The 22,665-nt window shown below is 33.4% G+C and overlaps 2 protein-coding genes across 3 annotated transcripts; one reads left to right on the plus strand and one right to left on the minus strand.

Annotated features, from left to right (window-relative positions):
• The first annotated feature begins 3,606 nt into the window (after positions 1-3,606).
• On the plus strand, positions 3,607-14,865 carry LOC123889486 (ultraviolet-B receptor UVR8-like). 2 transcript variants are annotated; one of them, XM_045938834.1, is made up of 12 exons: positions 3,607-3,944; positions 4,897-4,979; positions 5,086-5,170; positions 8,840-8,971; positions 9,074-9,304; positions 9,477-9,707; positions 9,942-9,985; positions 11,132-11,314; positions 13,436-13,520; positions 14,081-14,124; positions 14,204-14,350; positions 14,503-14,865. In XM_045938834.1, the coding sequence occupies exons 1-11, from the start codon at positions 3,728-3,730 to the stop codon at positions 14,324-14,326; spliced, it is 1,458 nt and encodes a 485-aa protein (XP_045794790.1). In that variant the 5' UTR covers positions 3,607-3,727; the 3' UTR covers positions 14,327-14,350; positions 14,503-14,865. The 2 variants fall into 2 exon arrangements, with proteins under 2 accessions (XP_045794790.1, XP_045794789.1); XM_045938833.1 differs by having other exon boundaries at positions 14,204-14,865.
• A 528-nt stretch (positions 14,866-15,393) lies between these two features.
• LOC123889485 (transcription factor bHLH155-like) lies at positions 15,394-21,327 on the minus strand. The gene is made up of 11 exons (XM_045938832.1): positions 20,820-21,327; positions 20,121-20,623; positions 19,003-19,191; positions 18,724-18,817; positions 18,587-18,628; positions 18,384-18,443; positions 17,098-18,243; positions 16,904-17,005; positions 16,285-16,416; positions 15,933-16,058; positions 15,394-15,834 (listed from the first exon to the last, which is right to left on the minus strand). Exons 2-11 carry the CDS (start codon positions 20,216-20,218, stop codon positions 15,754-15,756), a joined length of 2,070 nt encoding a protein of 689 aa, XP_045794788.1. The 5' UTR covers positions 20,219-20,623; positions 20,820-21,327; the 3' UTR covers positions 15,394-15,753.
• Between the last annotated feature and the right edge of the window lie 1,338 nt (positions 21,328-22,665).

Consider the following 22,665-nt stretch of genomic DNA (forward strand, 5'->3'; position numbering starts at 1 on the left):
TGGTGGAACCGTTTGTTTTTTTCTTCTTCTTTCTTTTTTGCATATTTATGGATAAGAGTGGCTTCGTTATGCGTTTTTCTACCTTTTTAGTTCCTTATTGTTTTTGCATCTTTATAGTAACTCATGTTCAGTATTTTCTCTAACACACATAGTGTGACACAAGTGGTAGATATTTGCTTCCCTAACTCATGTTCATTACGGTTTGTGTCTTTTTTTATATGCTGTTAAGCTTTATGTGTCGCAATAACATATCAAATAATTTTGGATTTGTCTGAAATTTTACACAAATGATCTATATGATATAAACTTTCAATCCAACGGTGAATTTTATAAAATTTATATCGGTTAAAACATTATTGAGAGGTGTAACATTTGGTGTCAAAGTAGTTGATGTCATTTGATCCTGACCCGTATTAGTATATATAATATGAAAGAAAACGTATCATTAAAAGACTAAATATATATATATAATATGAAAGCAAAAGTATCATTAAAAGACTAAAATGCCCATGTGAACCTGCTGCTGACAAGTGGCACTTTTGCAAAGTTCTGGTGCTGACAATTGGCACAATGACATACTTGCATCTTTTTAAAATCTTTCTCTTTTCAATTCCCACACATATTTGAATTTCAAATTTTATAAACTAAAATTTCATTTCCACTCTTTTTCTCTTTCTATATACCATTTTTTACTTTACCGTCATTCATTTTAAAATTTGTCTAAATCTCTTTTCTCACTTTTTTTTTTATCAGTATTTTTTCATCTTTGTCAATCTTTCTGATATCTATTATATTTTCTTCTCATTTTGCAGAAAGAAGAGCAAAAGTCAAATGAAATTTCTATCTTCTTGACAAAGGTATGAACATGATGATTATCAAACTCACTTTTTATTTGTTCATGTATCTTCTTCATTTTTCAATCTTTCATATCATTTTATTAGAAAACAATCTCATAGTATAAGAAAAGCTCAAAGAAAGAGAAAATACTGAACATGAGTAACTATAAAGATGCAGAAATAGTGAGGAACTAAAAAGGTAGAAAAACACATAACGAAGCCACTCTTACACATAAATATGTAAAACAGAAAGAAGAAAAAAGAAAACAAACACTTACACCACTTCCTGCATATCTTTTTGCACTGCATATTTTTTTTCCTACTAATGTTGTCTTGTGTTTCATTCTAGATGATTGAAAGGGTTAAACGAATAAGAACTAATCGATATCAATGAAATAATTGTTCTTTCAGGATATCATACTAGTAAGGATGATGGAAAGAATGCCAACAAATCTACTGTTATACTATGTTTTTCTTCTTTTTTGGATTTAAATTTATGAAATTCTTTTTCTTTTTTTTTATTGAAGTTAAAACACCTAACTCATGTTCATTATTTTCTTAAGAAATACAGCAACACACGTTGCATGATCTTGTACACTAGATAGATCACACGAATAACATTTGCTCAAAATCACCAAGCTTTCCCGCTAGAAAGTTAGAGAATATGAATCTCTTTGTTAATTTGGTGTTACTATTCTAAAACGATATATAAAAAGGAAAGCTTAATTAGTAAAATGATCCCTTACAAACATTTTTGGTTTCAGATTGGTCCCTTAAAGAAAAAAATGTCTGAATAGGCCCCTTAAAGAAAAAAAATCCGAATAGGTCCCTTAAAGATATCTCGATCTGTTAATCAGTTTGGTCATAATCGGAATTTTTTTTTCTTCAAGGGACCAATGTGAAACCAAAAATGTCTTCAAGGGACTATTTTACTAATTAAGCAAAATGGAATAGAGAGAGTATTAACTTGGATGTTGTGAGTTTGTTGACAGATTCAATAATTTTGTTTTTAGCAATATTAAACTTGTGATAGTATCTGATATATCTATCAATTTTTTTTAAGAGAGAATGAGGATTGAAAAAGTAGTCAATATATCCAAGGACGGATCCAGAAACTTATCACACCGGGGGCCGTAAAATAGTAAACTAATAAAAATAAATGTAGATTTTTCTGTTACACTGTCCATGTAATATTTTTTTATGTTATTGTGTTATATTTACGAAGTTCTTGTTTAATAGTGACTGGTGACTAATTGCTTCCAGGAAATATGTGTAGCACAAAAAATGAGTTATTCCACTCAAACGAATTTTGTTCATACACAAGAGTCAAATATCAAACTTTTGACCACTTACTTAACAGACCCAAAACTTTTACCACTTAAAACAACTAATTTTTTGTTAATTAAAAGGCTATATTTTTACTAATTCAACATTTATAATTGTCAGACAATATAAATATTTTTACACCATAAATACATATCAATTAAATTCTTATTTATATAATGTAAATGATAAATAATAGATATAATATTCTAATCGTATATGATATATTATGTATATGTATGTATGTAAATGAGGGGAGAGGGGGGGGCCTTGACCACTGCTTGCCCCTTCCAGGTCCGTCCCTGAATATATCTATCAATTTTTTAATTTTTTTTGTTGATAATGAGGGCCGAAGCCCGAGAAAAAAAATTTACACATGAAGCAATCTAGGGGTAGTTATCCCCAAAACATCAGCTAACAGCAAATCCTTAATCTCAGATGGGCAATCATCATAAACAATGATTTCCTTATCCAACGTGCAGCCAATATTGACCAAAGCATCAGCACATTGGTTTGATTCTCTGTACGCATGCACAATACTCACTTCCCAGTCCAAGGCTATCAAACTTCTTATGTTACGTACCAACATAGCTCTGGCCGGGCTCTGCAAGGTTCCTTTAGTTAACACATTAACCACCGTGACAGAGTTTATATTGAGCTCGACTTTCATGAACCCCAACCTCCTTGCATATGACAAGCCTTCATAGACACCCCACAACTCTGCCACGAAAGCACTGCAATTTCCAACTCCTTTTGCAAAACCACCAAGCCATTCACCTTGACTACCCCGAATTATGCCTCCACACCAAGCTATGTTATTATGCTTCCTTGCCCCGTCCGTGTTAAGTTTCACACGGTCCCTTGTCGGTGGAATCCAACCAATTTGTATACTCACAACTTCTCGACATCTCAACACCTCAGTTGCTTTCTTTGCTTGCATGTAGTCCTCTACTTTGTTTGACACATATTGAACCGCATACATATGCCTCACAAAGTCATCATCATGCAATTCTTTATTTCTCCATATCCACAAATTATGGCACGCCGTGGCCCAAAAATCATACCACGCGCTACCATTCTGTTGCTTCCTACACTTGTTCAGGTTCGTTCTAATCCATTGCTGGTGTTCTTCTATAAATTTGAATGAATGAATATTTGTTTTAGTTTTTTTTTTTTTTTTTTTACCGTGAATATTTGTTTTAGTTAAAAAAATAAAATAATTCAAGCATAGCCAAACACGCGTCTCTCGAACAAGGCACCAGCTTGAAAAACACAACCATGGTCCCCCACTCCCCCCCACGTTTCCAGAAAGTTCCACATCAAATCGCATCTTTCAAACATGCAATCCATACCTGCGGTCCAGATGTCGCCACGTGTCCCAACTCCACTTCATTATCCGACGTGGCACCCACATTAGCCTTGTAATTGATACGCATATCAGTTTCATCCTTCATATTTACGAACGAACCTTTCATTGCCACCAAACACAGCACGTCGTCGTTTTATTCATATTCTTTCTGCGTTTTGAACTTCGAGTTGTCGTTTTCAGATCGGAGAGTTTCATCGCCATGAACGGAAACGAAGCAGTGGAAGATGTGAAGGTGATTGATGAGGAGGATTCGACGGAGAAAACAGTGTATATGTGGGGTTACCTTCCTGGAGCATCGTCGGAGAAAGCTCCCATACTGTCACCGGCGCCGGTTCGTTTAACGGAATCTTCCATTGCCGGAGATTCGTGGAAAGACGTATGCGGTGGTGGTTGTGGATTCGCCGTGGCTATCTCAGGTTGATTTCTCGATCCGTTGACTATACTTTGACTAAATTCAAATCGAAAAGTAAAATAAATTTCAAAGAATTTTCTAGATCTAAGTTAGTGAAAAACAAATCCTTAACTTCTCTCATTCGCTAATTAAAATCTGAAGAGCTATTTTTTGTGTGTTTTTTAGAAACAAATGTGTTGATTCTATTGCTATGAACCCCATAAACGGTAAACTATCGGTATTGACACTATCCTGATGATACTGATACGGTTAGGATACTTCCCAATACGTATATTTAAAGTATCCAATATTTTTTTAATTCTTTTTGGACTATTTTTAGTTCTACTTCTCAGATACAATTTTGATATTGATACAAATTAAAGATACATTGTGTTCCAGTTCCAGATATAATACATTTTTGATACAATAATGATATATGGACAGTTGGGTGACGTCTGATTAATTGTTCAAAAATGTAGTTAATTCGGTTGAGTAAATGATTAATTCAATTAACAGACATAATTGTAGTTATTAACCGTAATTTTGGCCATGAATCGGATTAACAGAATCATTTACTTACAATTTTTGTCGTGAATTGAACAATTAACCACATTTTTAAAAATGGTTGATTAGGTGTCGTGGGTGTATGAAAAGATTTTTGCTTTCAATATGTCTTACTAATCAAAGACACAAATTGTATGCTTTTTGTGACACATTCATAGTAGAAATAATATATACGGATATAGGTGGGGTAAATATCTATTAATATGCGTATGCGTCCGTTTGATTTAGTAACAGTAAGTACTAGACATAATAGTACATGACACACTTTTACAACACATGACACGCCAAACATCGTAGAAGACAAAAAGAAGTACTATGCATCCATATGCCGTATTTGTGTCGTATTGTATATGTATCGTACTATGTATCTGGACTTCTTAGCTCTATTGTAACGATTTGTTTTTCTTGTGCAGTTTTTGCAGAGAAAGGGAAGCTGGTAACGTGGGGATCAGTGGATGATGAAAACCAGAGCTACTTGATGTCAGGGAAGCATGGGGTAATGCAGTTGGTCTTATAATAATATAAGGATTGGTTTTGGTATGAATTTGGTGTTGGAATTGATTTTGCATCTTATTCTGGATGCATGTATGTTTTTCATGAAGGAGATTCCAGGGCATTATAAGCTTCCCACTGAGGCTTCAGTGGTGAAAGCTGCTGCTGGTTGGGCTCATTGCGCAACAGTCACTGGTAATGCTTCTGACTAATTTAACCTGCCCTTCTTTAGTCTTTGTGTATTATGGCTCAAGCATTGTGGTTTTGAAGAACTTGTTATTATAATCTTTGAATAATTCATGGGTTTTGGATTTCTTTTTTTCTTTTTCTAATCAGTTTAGTGGCTAAGATTTCAAATATTTTAGAAGACAATTTTAGGATAGATAAAGATTTTTGTATTCAATTTCGACTTCTTTTTGTATTGTAAATAAGTCCTTTGATAGATAAGGTCTAAGGATTTATAAGATTTTGTTTAACTTTTTAGGATAGATACAGATTTATTGGATTTCAAATATTTTAAAAGACAATTTTAGCATAGATAAGGATTTATAGGATTTTGTTCAACATTGTAGTGACAAAGTCTTACCCTACCACTTATGATTTATAAGAATTTGTCAGTTATAAGAATTGTCGAATCTGATTTCTTTTATAATTTTATATCTCTCTTTTTACTCTCCTTGCCGTTTCCTTTCTTAATTTCTTATGCCTTTATATCTCTCTCGTATTTCTCCCCTGCCTTCACCTTATTTATTTTTTGCTATTATTTCAGTTCTCTCTCCTCCCTCTATTAGCATTTCAAAAAAATTTAAATAATAAAATGTCTATTTAATTTTTTGTTATATATTTCTTTTTATTTTATATTTATTACTATGAATATTAAATTCATATTTTAATTTTATAATTTATTCATTTTTTATATTGTATATGTAATTAATTAAATATGTTTTGGTGGACTGTGAATTTTTTAACACTTGTCATAAATGCATAGTGGGATATAATGACTTGAAAGTTGTGTACACAATATATTAGTTTGGGGTTAAAATTGGGATAAATTAAGGAAAATTCTAACGGGTGCCCCGGGGCACTCTTTAAGCATTCCATTTAAAGAAATTATTTATTCAAAAAGTTAAACATTTCAATTTCCAATGCATGACTTCACATATTTTCAGAATTTTTTTATAAAAACTTACTATATAAGGTGCTTAAAGAGTGCCCTAGGGGGACTCGTTAGCAAGACCCTATTAATTAATATTGCATTGAGAAATTAAAACGAAACTTATTTTGGAATGGAAGGGAGTATCAGAGAGTGTGTTATTAGCATTTCTCTTGAATGTTTGCTTAAAAGCTATGGTGTAATTGCACTCCAGGTTATAATTTAAAATCGAGAATATAATACAAGCATTTAATACCAGTACTGGATAATTACTCAACTGAGTAATTAGGAACTTTATCTCTTGACGTTACTCCATCCGATCCTAATTAAATACTAATCTTAAGGTTTGGGAGGAGTTAAAATAATGATACTAGGAGACAGAATCTTGCCGGACCGCTAGAACGCCTAAAATGGAGAAGAAACATAAAACAGGGAAGCCTGGCACACATCCACGGGCGCCTCACGGATCGGGCTTGGCACCTTGTTCCCAGGGAAGTACCTGCACTGCCCCCTGCTCTGATTTTTACGGCATAAATGAGAGGGAAACTTGTCCGAGGCAACCAAGATCAATCCACGACACCCCAAACAATGATCGAATGCACAAGCCTCATCAAAAAGATTCTAAACAATAGATTAATGGGAAGGGATTGTAGCTCAAAATCAAATAAATTAGAGTTATAAGTTATAACCTCATAAGTTCTCTACTTGACTAATAAGTTTAACTACTAATATACTTAAGTTTCTTAAATGTTATTTTCTATCTAAAGTTTATAATTCATTCATGGACGCAATCCTCTATTCTCTTTTCTCCTATACAAACCCTATTTCATGGCTTAGCTCATCAATCTATCTATTCAATCTATCCCCAAATCTCTAGAATTCGAGCTTATTTTATGGTACTCGCCTAATTATTGGGTTGATTGATGGAGAATTTGAGTAGAACAACTTGGACGCATGTGTTTGGAGTGAAATTGTGAAGCACTTGTGCCTTCTCCTCCCCTGATGATGGCCCTCGAGAAAGAGTAAGGAAGAATAGGAGAGGAGTTGAAAAATTCAGCTCAAAATGTTGGCTCTTTCTATTTATAAGTGGCTTTGGGCGCTAAAATTACTATCATATCCTGAAGTTCCTCATATGTCTACCAATTATATACCCTAATTAATATCCCAAACTTAGGACTTCAATTAATTATTTACTTTGATGTTGGCTTTGAATTCAATTTACAAATTCTTGATTATAACAGTCTTTTAAAAGCATAAGTACAATTAATAGCCTTTTAATAATAATTTGTCTTTTAAAATTTCAATCCAATTTAACCTTGTTGAAGAGTGAAGAGTAATTATTGATGAACCATTTTGATAGAATTTTGTAGAATAACATTTGAAAAATGCTTTAAAAAAACATTTGAAAAAATGAAGGTCACTTATTTGTTGTTTTAAATTGTTTGGATTTATATTAATAAATAATTGAATTAAGACTCTTTACTGCTGTGACACCTTTGTGATTGAGATTTTCAATTGGAAAAATTAAGCTTGATGTAGCATAAAGTCTGACAAATTGTTGTTGCTCCATACAAAAGGCTTTTTTGACAAAACTCATAGAAGGCTTGTCAAGTTAAATTTGAGTCAATACTCAACTATCTCTTACAAAAATATTGTGATGGCTTTGAAATAAATAAAGGATATAAATGCACACATAAATACACCAAAACTATAGTAATGGAAAGGTCCACTTGTTTTAAGAAATGGAGACGATCCTAAGTTTTTTGGAAAAGGTTTCCAAAATAGTCATTGACAATTACAAACAAGAGACACATTAATATCTTTGTTTAGTTTCTTTTAAGGTGAATGTTAATTTGAAGATATGTATTAGTATTAATATTTGCCACTGTTTTAAATATAGTATTAATATGTCATTTTGGGCCAAATCAATCCTTGTATTCTTCAATACTTTGAATTTGTCCAAACTGGTCAAAGAAGTCAAAGTTAATATCTGACTCAAAAAAATCCTAATTAGCCCCCATATATTATGCTCCATCTGTTGCACTTAATGACCCAAAATAGTCCTTTTGTTTTCATCTCTTTGATTTCATTGATACTCATCTCAAAAAACACAAGGCTATGTAGTAGAATCTGTGTAAATTATTTGCTCATTAACTTATTGAAATGTGTTTAGTGGGATGACCCTCACACATTGAAGGCTGAGTTGGGTCTGGTTTGGTATTTAGCATATTAGTGGTCATGTTACAGTTAATGAGCAAGCTGTTTTCTCCTTGTTTGGCAATGTCATGGACTATGGCGGCTTTGGGGGGATACTTGCAATATGTTGCAGGCTGGCCCATGATTGACAATACATGATCAAGCTGTAGTTTTTGTATAGCCATGTCACATTGAAGCTGCAACACTTAGTAACTTATATTCCTACATGGTGAAAAAAGGATAGGATAGGGTATATTATATATAAAAAAGGTTCAGGATAGTTTTATAACATTGGTATATCCCATCATGTACTTGAATGTGGCTATAAATCATTGTGTACTCAAATTAAACTCCATACCCAACTCTAGTTGCAATTACAAGGCATAGGATATCTAAAATCATAAATTTTGTCACTTGGCCAATTTGGAAACAATAGCATGTCAAATAACAACTTGACCTTATAGGTTACCTGTTAAGTAAAAGCATTGCTGTGGAATTAACTTCTATGTGTGCAGATGATGGTGATGTGTATTCATGGGGCTGGAAAGAATGTGTGCCTTCTGGAAAAGTGTTTACTGATCTCATCACTGTGGGAAGCCTCCAAAAGGATGTGGCTGGAAAACAAAGTTCATCGGTAGCTGAGCAAGGTGCTGATTATCGCTTACGCGTGCAACATAAATAATTTAATGAAAAAAGGGAGTTCTCTGATTTCGTTTCGTGGAACTAACAGAATTTAAGACGTTAAACAGGAAGCCCGCAAAGCCCAAACACTAGTAGTGGGTCTGATTCTCATCATGACAACAAGAAAGTTGGAGAGGAAGCTGGAAAGCGAAGGAAGATCTCATTTGCCAAACAGGAGTCTGACAGTCAAACATGTGGAGACGATTTCTTTATTATGTCCCCTTCTCTTGTTACCTTTGGCCAAGGTGTGAAAATTACCTCTGTAGCAGTTGGTGGGAGGCATACATTGGCACTGTCAGGTATATCGTTTTCTGTATGTCTGCATTAATTATAATGATATTCTAGGTCTAGTTAGCTCTTCCTTGTGGTTACATTATATAGTTTTGTAGGTTCTATGAAGTACGAAGATATGGAAGGTTTTTGATGTAAAGCAAGACACCTGATGCATCATATTTTAACCGAAGTTTTCAGATGTGGGACAGGTCTGGGGTTGGGGCTATGGAGGCGAAGGACAGCTAGGTTTGGGTTCTCGAGTTAAGATGGTATCATCCCCTCATCTTATTCCGTGTATTGAGTCTGCTTCTGGGAAGGATAAGTCCTCTTTTAACCAAGGAAGCAGTGCTCTTGTTCAATGTTCTAATGGGCCTGGAAGTTATGTGACGGAAATAGCTTGTGGAGGTCGGCATAGCGCTGTAATAACAGGTCAGTGCTTCACTGCTGTCATAATATGTAGTCTGCAAAAGCATCTCTGAACGTTGCACAGACTCACATGATCTACTTGCCATTCTTGTCCATGTTTCAAAAACTAAACGCAATTTGAGAATCCTATATATCCGTTACAAATTGTCTCTATTGTTCATGTAGTTCAAAGATATGCGAGTTCAAGTAAGCATTCAAATAAAAAACTCTAACATGGTTTTTCAATTGGTTTTGTAGATGCTGGGGTTCTTCTTACTTTTGGCTGGGGTCTGCATGGGCAGGTTAGTCTGCTTCTCTTAAAATATTTTAGTATATTCCTTTGGTTTTTTGCTTAGATAAAAAAAATTAGTTTTCAATGCAAATGATGTGATGGAACTTGAACATGCTGAAAACTCTTGACATTTTTATCACATGTTCCTTAGGCCTTGTAAAGGAGAAAATAGTAATGGAAAAAGTATCATCAAAAGTGTAAATAACAAAGACTAAAGTTTGTTGTTATGACAGTTATTACAACATTAAAAACAATGCCACACAATGCTACACCGACAGGCTTGAGTGATTTGTAAGAAATTTAGCATGCAATTTGTTGTATATATCTTAGATTAGATGATCAGAAGATTAAAAGATAAGATGAAACAAATATATCAGAAAGAAAAGGCTCAAGAAGTTAACCATATTGCAGACAAATGCTCAAACTTTACAGAATACAGAGGATATAAGTGGACTATGATCCCATATTAGCTGTTGAAATATTAGAATTCTACTTGTGGAATGACTTTACCTAATCATCACCCGGGTCCTCAGGGTATAAATGTCCAAGTTCACGTCTCTGCTCCCGTGGAGCCCCAAGTATGACAGTCCTTGTACCAGTAATAATTGACATCTCTACTTAATTTTAGTTTCCGGCTATGTTTGTGGTGCTACCCGCATCAAAGAGCCAAAAATGACAAGGTAGGATTAGCTTACCACAAATACAACATTCATACGATATGATAATACATCGAGACAGCAAAGTCTGATATATACTGAAAGACTATTGCAAAAACTCAAATACAGTTCTTTGTAGATAATTATACGTGAAATTTTTTAACTGTTCTTTAATCCTAAAAGTACTGGTCTACTGTGTTTTCAGATTGGTGGCACATTTATGACATCCAATTCCAATATGTGTGGCAATGCCCAATGTGGCAGAAGTAGGCATAACCTCTCCTTGGAATTGTTGATGCTTCATATCTAACACTCCTAATTTATTTATTAATACCATCTTGAGTGAATAGCTTGCCTCATCCTGACCTTTTGGTTTCAGTTTAGCGTAACAGATTACTTATACTTTATAAAACTTGGTGAAATGGCAAAGATTACATAAATTATACAACTGGCTTATATATGACATTTTTCTAACTTTTTTTCACAAAATTTTCATCCAGTGTGGACAAGGAGATAATGCTGATCATCTAAGACCAACTCTAGTTCCTTCTTTATTGGGAACTAGAGTGAAACAAATTGCTGCTGGACTTTGGCATACATTATGTGTTACAGTAAATGGTCAAGTTTATGCATTTGGTGGCAATCAATTTGGACAATTAGGTACTGGTAGTGATCAGCCTGAGGTAAGTTTAATTTGCTCATTTATCTGAATCATTTTGTTTCTTCTAGAACAATGTTAGTAGACAAACACTTATTAAACATGATTGTGCATACTGCATTCTATAACTCATGTTATTTGTTATATTAATTCACGATTTTATCCAAAAACTAAGTATTGAGTAATAGCATCTACTTTTTTAAGGTTCATCGGATGAGTTTTATGGAAGATGCACTATATTTTAAAGGGAAAAGCTAACGTGCCTTTAAGGCACTTGTTAGTGTACTATAGCTAGTAATATTGTATTGAAAATTGTGCATGTTATCTCTTTAGAAGTCAAGAGTTGTTTTGTTCAAGATATACTTACTATTTGAAGTATCCTTAACATGTGCCCGGGCACATGTTAGCATGACCCTTTTTTAAATTACTTCGGGAATATGTTGTAGGAAACAGATCTTTTAATGTCATAACCCACTGTTTTTTTTTTTTTTTTAAAAATAACCCACCTTAATACATGTAACTGGTGCTTAGGTTAAAGGCCAACCCTATTCAGGTTGCCTAACCTATCTCTTGGAAAGTATAACATTTATGATACAAAACATAGTTAACTTATACCTGAGATATTATTGGGTTGGGCAAGGCTCCCCAACTTAGTCTTAACTCACTCGGCTCAATCTTGTGGCAGAGTTATGCTACAATCACTTAAATGCTAAATATTGTTTACCCCAATAGCTTCAATAAATTTAGTATGTACTGTATACATACAGGTCATAATTTCTTAAAGCTAACAATACAATGTTCTTGCTTAAAAAAAACAATACAATGTTCTACCTATGTTGCCTAGGTACGGGTATGGTACCTGTCACCTGATACGGGTGCGGGTAGTGTACCTGATATGGCATTTTTTAAAAAAATTTAAGGTACGTGTACCTTAATACAGAGTATCGAAACAATTATGTTAGGCAAGATAAATAATTAATATGTAATAAAAAATTAAAATATTTTATGCTATTTTTCTACCACCTGCACATTTTTGCCTATCCACCACCCCGAATCAACCAAATAAAAATGGATTTGTATAGTACCCAACGAGTACCATACGCGTACCCGGTACTGGTGCGTACCCAGTACGGGTACTTCACCAATTTAGGAGTACCCTATGTATGGAATGGCCAAACATAGGAAGTGACTCTGTGAGTATTCGAACATGGGGTCCCTTGAAGCCATAGCTTTTTCTATGTATGGATTGGCCAAACATAGGAAGTGACTCTGAGTATTCGAACTTGAGAGCAGCACACTCCAAGGTCCCAAACCTTCACCACCAGGCCAACCCAAGTTATAGCATCACTATTTCGGATTACTATAGAACCTGGCTCCTAACATACAGTGTTTGATCGAAGCCCCAGTTCACACTAACCTACCATATTAGAGGTAGCAAAGCTTGAGAAATTCTGAGGCCTGGCATTGACGAAACAAGAATAATAGAGTAGAAACTCACCTTATTAAAGAGAAAAATAACAGTCTATCAGACATGAAATCACCTCCGCACTCCTTACAATATCACCTCATAGCAATATCCCCTCTACCAACAACCAGTATAATGACTAGAATAACAAAACAAAAAATTCCCAACCAACCAAATCTTAACCAGAAAAAACTAGCACTGTTGAAAAGCAAAAACATCTAATTGATCACTTTTTTTCCAAAGAACCGTTTTTTCTGCAGAAAAAACATTGTACGTCCTTGACCTTGATTCTAGTTGACTGCTTTCCTTCTAACTTCTTGATCAACCATCATCACAATGCAACTTACTTTAATTTTTTAAGATATAATGCAAGTTGCAACTTACTTTTGCCAACACCAATTTCTGCATAAAAAATGCTGCTATAGGCAGCCATACAGCCACCACCAGTTCATTGTTTTTATGCTTTATTCTATCCCTTTAAATATCAGAGCAGTCCAAAATTGACTCCTAACTGATACTTGTGATGTGTTTTAGCTCTTACTCTTTATGCTAACAGTATGTGGTGATTTGGTATATAGTTGTGATCAAAACTGCCTAAAAAGTATTTCTTTTTCTCAAGTTTTTTTTTACTAAACTTATTTTCATGTGTTAACCAAGTAACGATGGTTTTTTCTTTTTCAGACTTCACCTAGACTGTTGGATACTTTTGAGAACAATCTTTCAAGAATAGTTTCTTGTGGTGCGCGTCATAGTGCTTTGCTAACAGGTATGTCTCCTTGACGATATGCTTAAGCTCAAAGCTAAGAATCAAATTGGTTTTTCTAAAGTTTAGTACTTAAAATTAAATTGGTTTTCCAAAAAATTATGAATGCTAAATTAGTTTCTGAAGTTAAGTACTTAAATCAAATTAAAATAAGAAAAATTCAGTAAAATTAATCCGTCAGTCATTTTATTTGAGATATGAAATTAGTTTCTGAAGTTCAGTACTAAAAATCAAATTGTTTTTTTAAAAATTAATTAAGAATGTCAAATTTGTCGTCATATATCAGATGAAATTTAAAATTTTATTCAAAGGTAATGTGCTAATTACCAAGAATTTTGATTCTTTTTTTTCCGTCTATATGACACTGCGTCAATGATGGAAGGACAATATTTCATCTTTACTTGATGTTTTTATATAGCCTGAGTTTGTTTGATGAAAAGAAAAGCTGTTATTATTTGTGGACAAGAAAAAGTAGTTACATTACATTTATATAATTCGCTCATTACTATTGTATAATTTCACACTATTAACTTACTATAATGGCTTGCATTTTCATATTGAAGATGATGGTCACCTTTTCACCTGGGGATGGAACAAATATGGCCAGGTATTCTCATTACCTGAAGTAATCATTACGAGTAGTATTGTTATTATGGTCAATTTCTAATGATTGTGTACCTGGCCAGCTTGGTTTGGGAGATTCTGTTGACAGAAACATCCCCTGTCGAGTTTCAATTCCCGGTTGCCGACCAAGAAATGTTGCATGTGGTTGGTGGCATACACTGCTGATGGTTGATAAACCTGTTTGACGCAATTCGCCCACTAGCATCAAGGTGATTGTCAGTTATACAAGTTACGGACTAGTTGACATTTCATTCATGAAATGTAGATGTCTAAAATAACTTCTGTTGATTTGTTTTGTTCATTCTTCTCTTTCTTTCCTCTGCTTGGCCATGCCTGCATTTTCTCTTGCTTCCATGTCTAGATTGTAGCTTGGGACTAACTTGGAGATCTGAGAACTTGAGAAGGGTTTTAAGTTTGGATACAAACAAAAACATTAAGGGTTAGGATCTAACATTGTTTTTAATTTAGCTGTAAATCATAACTCCATTAAATCGATGAGACCAATTTTTATTCTTCGGAGGGTATATGTTGATGTTGGTGGGTGTTGTTTCATCATGTTTGTGATTTCTAGATATGAATGTTTATGTAATATATTTTCTTGGAAGAAGCTTTCTGTTGTTTCATTTGTAATAGCATTGAGAATCTTTGATCCGTGGAATAATTTTATTATCTTGTATTATATGACATTTTAAATTAGTATGAATATTGATTAGTTTATTATCAATGGATCAATTCAAACATAAGCATGTACATCATTTATTGATTGAGGTATTTCTTACATGCCAAGGCTAATCTGGACCACCATTATAGATGGTTCATGATTCATGAATCCTGATAATTTGGCATTTTTCTTCCCCTTCCTTCCTCTAGAAAACCACAACCATCGCCTGCATAACCAACTACTATAGATCCAGGTCTTAAAATTTTGACAATTGCATTCATGTGTCTCTACTGTAGATCCAGGTCAAAAATGAAATAAAAAGCACCTCACTAAACACCATAAAAATATAAACTCTATCTAGTAACCATGAGAAAAATCGGTTCATTTGCAGCACAGCACCTTGTTCAAAAATATTGAATAAGTTGTCATGCTGGTTTTTAGCGCCATATAAAAAAAAAATTGACCTTTTTGTATCTAAAAGATCGAGCTGTTTACTCTTAACAGATTGCTGAGCGTTGTCTCTTGACGAATGAGTGAAGTGTTTGGAGAGACAGCATAATTTTGTTGAAACTTCTGCTAAACACACCATCATCCAAAAATTTATCTAGAGAATTGAAAATATGTAAATGATAAAACATTATTTTATAATATATCACACTACAAATTAAGTAATATACTATCACACTAGAAATGTCTACAAAACTAGTTAGTCTTGGTTTCACAGACAGTAACACCCCTGTAGCATTATTGTTTACATATTCAGCCAATCATCAAAACAAATGCTACAGAAACACTGCTGAGAATCTGAAAGTATCATTATCAACCCAATTATTTGCACTATTAGTCATAATTCACACAATTATTTTAACTGCTAGTTTATAAAACCGAGCTTGTCATTTAAAACAGAGGACAAGCTACATTTCCCTCATATAAGAATGAAGGATCACCATTTTATGAGACAGGACTTCTCCTAAGCTGCAAAAGATGCAGTAAAGGACATAAAATATCCATCCTGTGAAAACCTCTTGGAACCTGTGCATGTCAAAGAAAAATTATAGTAAGTAAATTTAGACTAAGTAACTATGCTGTAATCAATTTAGAGTAAAAAAACTAAGCACATTTTTCTCTACCTCAACAATGAAACAAGCCCAGCCGGTACTTGAACGGTTTTCTAACGTCCCTTTCAAGATGGTAATGCCCAGTCTTCGGATCGCCTGAGCAATCTCCAAGAAAAGTCCATGCTCATTGCATACCATCTGTAAAACAAAACGATGAGCAGTTCAATAAAGGCGAATCTTGTATGCTATTAGTTTTAAAAATATTTGAGAGCCAAGTAGTCAAGGAAAATATTTTTACATAAATATGTTTATAGTCGCTATAAATATTTGGCTTTAGTTTTTAGTCTAGTTTACTCTTTAATCCTTGCAAACCTAAGTAGATCCTCTGGTACAAGAGAGGATCTAAAGTCGAAAACCTGCATACCTCTATGAGCATGTGACCTGAGGATTCCAAATCTTCTATGACTATGGGCCATGATTGTTCACTTTCAAAGTCAAATGCACAGCTTCTTCCAGGATGGCTGCCATTTGTTTTCTGCCTTTTCCTTTCAGGTACCTGAAATCCAAAGTCAAGCGTAAATGAAGAAGTTCTACCAAAGATTTATTCATTTTCTCTAATTCCTTTTTTTAGGGCATGGTGAGAAAAATCAAATCACATTTCACCCATCGTCGACGTATTAGTCTTGGGTCCCAGTTTAGATTAGATTCTAACTTATCGAAGCATCTCAATTGAGAGATGCATTGGATTCTAACTTGCAAAAATGCCCTTAAAAATTCACCAAGTGTTCATGGTCATGAATAAGTTTTTTTTTTTTTTTTGTCTGTAGACAAAGTGATAAGTACCACTGAAACTCACACACACTGCGAGGTCCCGAGTTCAAACCCAGGTAAAGACTATTTAATTTCCTTTACCTATAAATGCTTCGTTTAAAGGATTATCTAAACTAGTTCTAAAATATAATTTTTTGTAGCTTTTGTGTGGTGTGTAATTTTCCCTAAGCTAGAAGATAACATTTGCATGTCTGTTCTCGGAAAAGCCTTACCTCACAATCAGCAAATCGTTTCAGTTTCTCAGCCTGGCTTGTTACCATTCTTAAGTACATCATGTGCTTGACGGTTCGTTCCAAGAGGTTGTCGATGCTACACTGTATATCATAAGACCAAAAATAAACAATTTAGAAATTAAAAAAAGAGAATGTAAACACTTAAGTTTTGGTAATGAATTGTAAATACTTACCCTCCCACCATCTGGGATAAGTTCCCTCAACTCCTTCATCCTGTCCATGATCAACTGTCTATCTCTGGGCCTTGAATTTTTGTTGTTACCTACTTTTGCTCTTTTCTTGCTCGCACTAGAGACCTTTGGTCGACTAATAGGTTCCATATGACTATTGACCTTTTCCTGTGGTTCCTCATCAACCAATAAGCTTGAGTTTCCATCAAAAGTTGATGTATAATGATTCGTGAATACATCTTTACCCTTAGCTGTAACCGGAGGCATAAGATCACTTCCAACATCGGAACTTTTCAGAAACATGTTGCTTTCTTCAGAATAGATTTTTGGTTGAATGGGGACAGTAAACTCTGACGGCATTGTTACAAGAGACCTAACACTGTTCGATCTACATGAAGTATCATCAGAGGCGCTGTATAAATTGCCAACAACCGCATCTAATAGATATTCAGGATCTGTTCCTTCAGGAAACTCAAAACTTTTAATATGATCATGTTGCTTTTTATTGGATATTAAAGTTGAACTGCTGAAAGTATCCTCATCTGAGATATATTTTGGTATAGATTTTCCTTTCTGTCTATATGCAACAGATCCAATTGCTCTGTCCAATTCAATCATTGAAGGAACAGTTGAGAAGTCGTTGAAATTGAAATTCTTAACATCAACATGACCAGTTTCAGTGCCTCCAAATTCTTGCTCAGTCATATTATTTTCAGAGTAAGAACTAAATCCATTTGACATCTCACCGAACTTTCCTTCATTGTCGACAAAGTGAGACCAGGGCCATATCTCTTCTACCAAATGATTTGATTTTTTCTCCACATAACCAATATATTTTGGATCAATTGACGTTTCAAATGATGAGGAAACCATCTCATTTTCATGTGATCTTTTAAGAGATTTTGGCTGAATTTCCCTCGACAACCAATAGTCATCATCCTGAGGAAATCTCGTTGATTTATTCATATTGAGAGAAGTACTAGCTGACGAAGATTCGTCGAAGCTATCCATCAAGTAATGCGATAGAGCTGAGAATGACCAATCTTGAGAATCAGTTCCAAAGTTTAAAGATGAAGTATTAGCTTCCAGACAGTGAAGGAAATTGAATTGCTCCTTGATATTGGTAACAAATTTGAGGTCTTCGGCAACCTAAAATGTCATGTAATATGAATATAAGGAAAACATGATATTTTCAGAATTTAAAAATATTTCCATTGGTGCATGTTATCATGTTGTAACACACACACAGCTTGTCTAACTCAGAATCTAAATATAAAAAATATACGCACCGTTTTAAATGAACCAAATTGCAACACTCCTTGTGGAAGAACTGGTACCAGCACAATAGTCTGAAATATTCAAAATATCAACTTAATATTTGCTTCAACAGGCATTCTCAATTGCAGATCTTTACTTCGTAAACAAGGAATAGCTTATTTAAAAAATAGAAATGGAAATCAGATATTTTATTTGTCATACAAGGAATCTTTACCTTGATGCCTGATGCAAATTGAAGAATCCATTCATCAGGACACTGGAAGAAGAGATGAAGTTATTTAGCATTTATTTTTCAGCAGGATGGTAAATAAAACTCACATCTATTTGGATATTGAATATATAGAATCTCACCTCAGGAATTAAATTAGTGTCAAATTTACCAGTGAAAATATCCTCAGATGAAACCCAAAAATGTTCCTTGGCAAGAGCTAATTTGCCAACAACCCTGAAAGAACGGTAACCGGAAAAATTGGTTGAGATTGCTAAAAAAAAAAAAAGAAGACTATCTGATCAAATTGTTTCTTAATTTTCTTATGTTATAAATAATTTTATATAAACAGAAACCGCTGCAGTGATTTGAGACGACAAATTATGATATAAACTATAATTGTATAAAGCATAAGTTGTTACCCTTCTTCCAAACTGTATTTTCGATGAGACATTTCGATCATGAGAAGTCGAACTGAATAATCTCCTGAATCATCAGTTCCTTCACTCCTTGAAGAATATACATCATCCGGGGATTCGAAACTGATGTCCCCCCACATACTCCCCAAAGACTGATTACTTTTCTGGTAACCATTTTCCCAGTACAAAGTCCTAAAACAAAGAGACTTGTGTTATACATTTAACATCATATCCAAAACTGCTAACAAAATTTCATTCAATTTATAAGCAAATTACATTTATGGAAGAAATAGCTTCGCAATCAAGTCATTGATAAGTAAAATACTAAAAGTGACAATGGACATTAATTTTACACACAAGCTTAAATCTATAACAATTTGACCACAGGGATATTGATCTTGAGTTGAGGTTCTAAATTATGTTCTCCAACAAAAACAGAAAAATGCTAAAAGAAGCTTTATGGACATACAGAAGCTTCTACACATAGTGTGGCACAAGTGGTAGATATTTGGCCCCTTAACCATCTGGTCATGCGTTTGATCCCCGGCCGATGCGTAAGGAAAACATTTTTTGGGAGAGGTCAACCCCTTAAATGGATCTCAATTACATCGAGGGGATTAGTCTTTGCAGTTGTGCGCGGAGAATACCCTTGGTTTACCAAAAAAAAATAAAGAAGCTTCTACAAAACATTTAGCTGATAATCCAATCGAAAATTATCATCACCTTTTGAAAAGAACTTCAATGAAGATAAACAGAAACAACTATACAAGCCATAGTTAAAATGGTCATTCTATTCAGATCATCACTAGTTTTCATTTGGTCTTAACCCTCCAGTTCTCAGGGGAAAGGATCCCTATTAATCTGGAATTCGGTTGGTAGGGTAGGTAAGTAAAGTGTGACAAATTATTGTTCCGGCTAGGGTCCGAACCGATCCATTTGACCTTAACTGAAGTCACTTCAATAACTTGGAACATCATTAAATCTCACACATAAAACAAGAAAATGATTGTCTTAACATATTGATAATTATTCAATAGAAAGACAACAATTCTACTCTACAAAACACAGCATATGAAGCATGAACATAGAAAAAAGATCAACGTAATGGAGAAAGAACTTACAACGGAGAAAGATGATTAAGCTTCCAAAACACAGCATACTGCCATTGCATAGCATCACAAAAGCTCTTCAACAATTGTGTAATTGAAGTAACTTCCATTTTCTACTTTTGCAGGACTATTTTGTAAAATAAATAAGAAACACAAAAGACAACAACAACCAACAACAACAATTTTCAAACAAAACACACAATACACCTAGCTTCCTCTGTATGAACCTCTACCAGCTTGTTTAATTCTCAAACCAACTCTCTTTTTTATCATTGGTCCTATTGTACTAATAAGCAACATAATAATCATAACTTGGTTCTTCCAACAAAAAACTATAACAAAGTAAATTTGTTTAGCCGTACTGTCGAAATCAATTATAACCAGAAATGCTCACAATTTCCATTTTTTGTGCCATTTTAACAACTTAAAGCCAAATTCCAAGAAAATAATTCTATAAAATTGACACAAAAACTATGAATTCTGCAACAAACTAGCTCAATATAGAAGAACACTTCCTGCAGAAACAAATCAAAGAACTTTTGTTAAAACTTCAGTAAAGAAAAAAAAAATATAAGTCAACTCTGAAGTTAAAAATATATAACTGAAATGATCCTTCTATTTATCAGCTTAATTTTCAATTTCTTAGCAACAAAACAAAGCAATATGAACAACAATTGACAAAACAAAACAACCCTATTGTTGGTTTCTTACCACTATAACTGTTGACTATCAAGTTTTCAAAAATTTCACCATACACATATTCATCATACTCCATGAGAAATTAGTCTTTGTGAATCTTCTCACACTCAAAAATAGATTTTTTTATGTATGATTCAAATCCAAATCCAAATCCAAATCCAAATCCAAGAAAAGGGTATCACTTTGTCTTTTGAACAAAGAAAAAATCCTCAAAATTTGATTTTGCACTATTGAATATGAAAAGCTATAACTTTGGTAGTGAGCACATTACTTTAGTTTATATAAAGAAAATGGAAATATAAAAAAAATAAATAAAAAAATAAGTTTAGTGGTGTTGTGGTCACCCCACGGATTTGAAAATGAAATAAAGGTGGATTTGATAAAAATGAGTGGAAAGTGGGACCCTCAGACAGTGATAGACGCTATTTATGATTATACTGTTCTGTCTATCTATGGAGCGCGTGGAAAAACAAATTTGCACCAGCAGCAACATTACACAGAGTGCTAGAAGAAAAAAAATGTTAAACAGTGGTTCGGGGACTTTTTAAGAAAACATATATAAGTAGTATGATATTAGGGTTTGTTTAGTGTACATGATAAGAGATAAATTTAATAACAACTTAAATATAATTTTTTTGCAATGATAGTTTTATTATTTACATATGAGATATATCATATATTTATTTAGCTTATCTAACATGTATAATTGAGTTATTTATTCGATCATGATTCATATAAAAAACTTAATTTATTTATATTCTCATGATTTGTATTTAAAATTTAAAGTTATTTGATTATTTTTTTATATTTTTATTTATAAAATTCAAAGTATTACAATATAATTTTTAAAAAATAACAATTATTTTACAAGAGTAATTTTGTCATTTAAATATGTTATGTATCTTATCATATTGGTATGAACAAGTATGTATTAAAAATATGATATAATAGTTATCATGTTTGTTATCCCGTGTGTACCAAACACAGGATAGGATAACTGTGGATAACTGTTATCCTGCTGATATTCTATCTTGTTGTATATCATATCATGTCACTATCATATCCTGCGCACCAAACGAGTCATTAAAGTTTGTGTAGTCAACATCTTGAAAATCTAAAAAATGTTATTTTCAATTTAAAAATTTTCTTTTTTGGTTTTCTTAATCAGTGCCTCAGAGGCACCGATTAGCATGACCCAACAAAAAATAACATTAGACTGACTGAGACAAGTTTTGTTCTTTTTTTTTTTTCTTGGCTAAGTGTTTTTTTTAATGTCGAGTGATTAGGTTCACTTATTTTAAATAGGAAATTGTGGGATTTTGGGCACAAATGGCTAAAGCAACGAGCATACATGAAGCCACTATTTGTTGTGATGCTAAGGTGGTTGTAAATTGTGTTAACTCTACTAGCTTTGTGGCAACTATAGATCACATCATCCAAGATTGCAAAACTATCATGGCAGAGATGTCAAAAGGTAATGTTTTACTCCATTCGGTCCTTATTCATTTAATACTCTAATAAATTTAAATGTATTTCATGTATACCCTTATTTAATTATTCTTAATTCAACTAACTTACTTATTTTTAATATTCTTTTTCATAATAAATAAGGGAATAAGTGAAATTAAACATTTAAAACATTTGAAAATTAGTCAAAGTTTCTTATAAAAAGGACCAAATAAAATTTCACTTTTATTTCTTATAAAAAAGACCGAATAGAGTATTTGTTAATCGTTCTTTAAATTCTGCAGCTCATAGTCTTGTAGGATTGTCAAAAACTGTTGGATCTAGAACTTGGTTGGGGCATGTCCCAAATCAGTCAAACTCTTCTTGTAATGCTGTGTTTTCGACCTTTCTT

Source organism: Trifolium pratense, linkage group LG6, assembly GCF_020283565.1.
Source record: "Trifolium pratense cultivar HEN17-A07 linkage group LG6, ARS_RC_1.1, whole genome shotgun sequence".
Taxonomy (NCBI): domain Eukaryota; kingdom Viridiplantae; phylum Streptophyta; class Magnoliopsida; order Fabales; family Fabaceae; genus Trifolium; species Trifolium pratense.

What these genes read in the sequence shown, in the direction of transcription:
- LOC123889486 (XM_045938833.1), top strand. Translation starts at nt 3,728, where the DNA reads ATGAACGGAAACGAAGCAGTGGAAGATGTGAAGGTGATTGATGAGGAG. An exon ending in TCATAGTGCTTTGCTAACAG is followed by an intron (nt 13,521 to 14,080) that starts GTATGTCTCCTT and finishes TTCATATTGAAG; the next exon opens with ATGATGGTCACCTTTTCACC. An exon ending in GATGGAACAAATATGGCCAG is followed by an intron (nt 14,125 to 14,203) that starts GTATTCTCATTA and finishes GTACCTGGCCAG; the next exon opens with CTTGGTTTGGGAGATTCTGT.
- LOC123889485 (XM_045938832.1), bottom strand. Translation starts at nt 20,218, where the DNA reads ATGGAAGTTACTTCAATTACACAATTGTTGAAGAGCTTTTGTGATGCT. An exon ending in AATTTGGTTCATTTAAAACG is followed by an intron (nt 18,244 to 18,383) that starts GTGCGTATATTT and finishes ATGACATTTTAG; the next exon opens with GTTGCCGAAGACCTCAAATT. An exon ending in TTATCCCAGATGGTGGGAGG is followed by an intron (nt 17,006 to 17,097) that starts GTAAGTATTTAC and finishes TATGATATACAG; the next exon opens with TGTAGCATCGACAACCTCTT.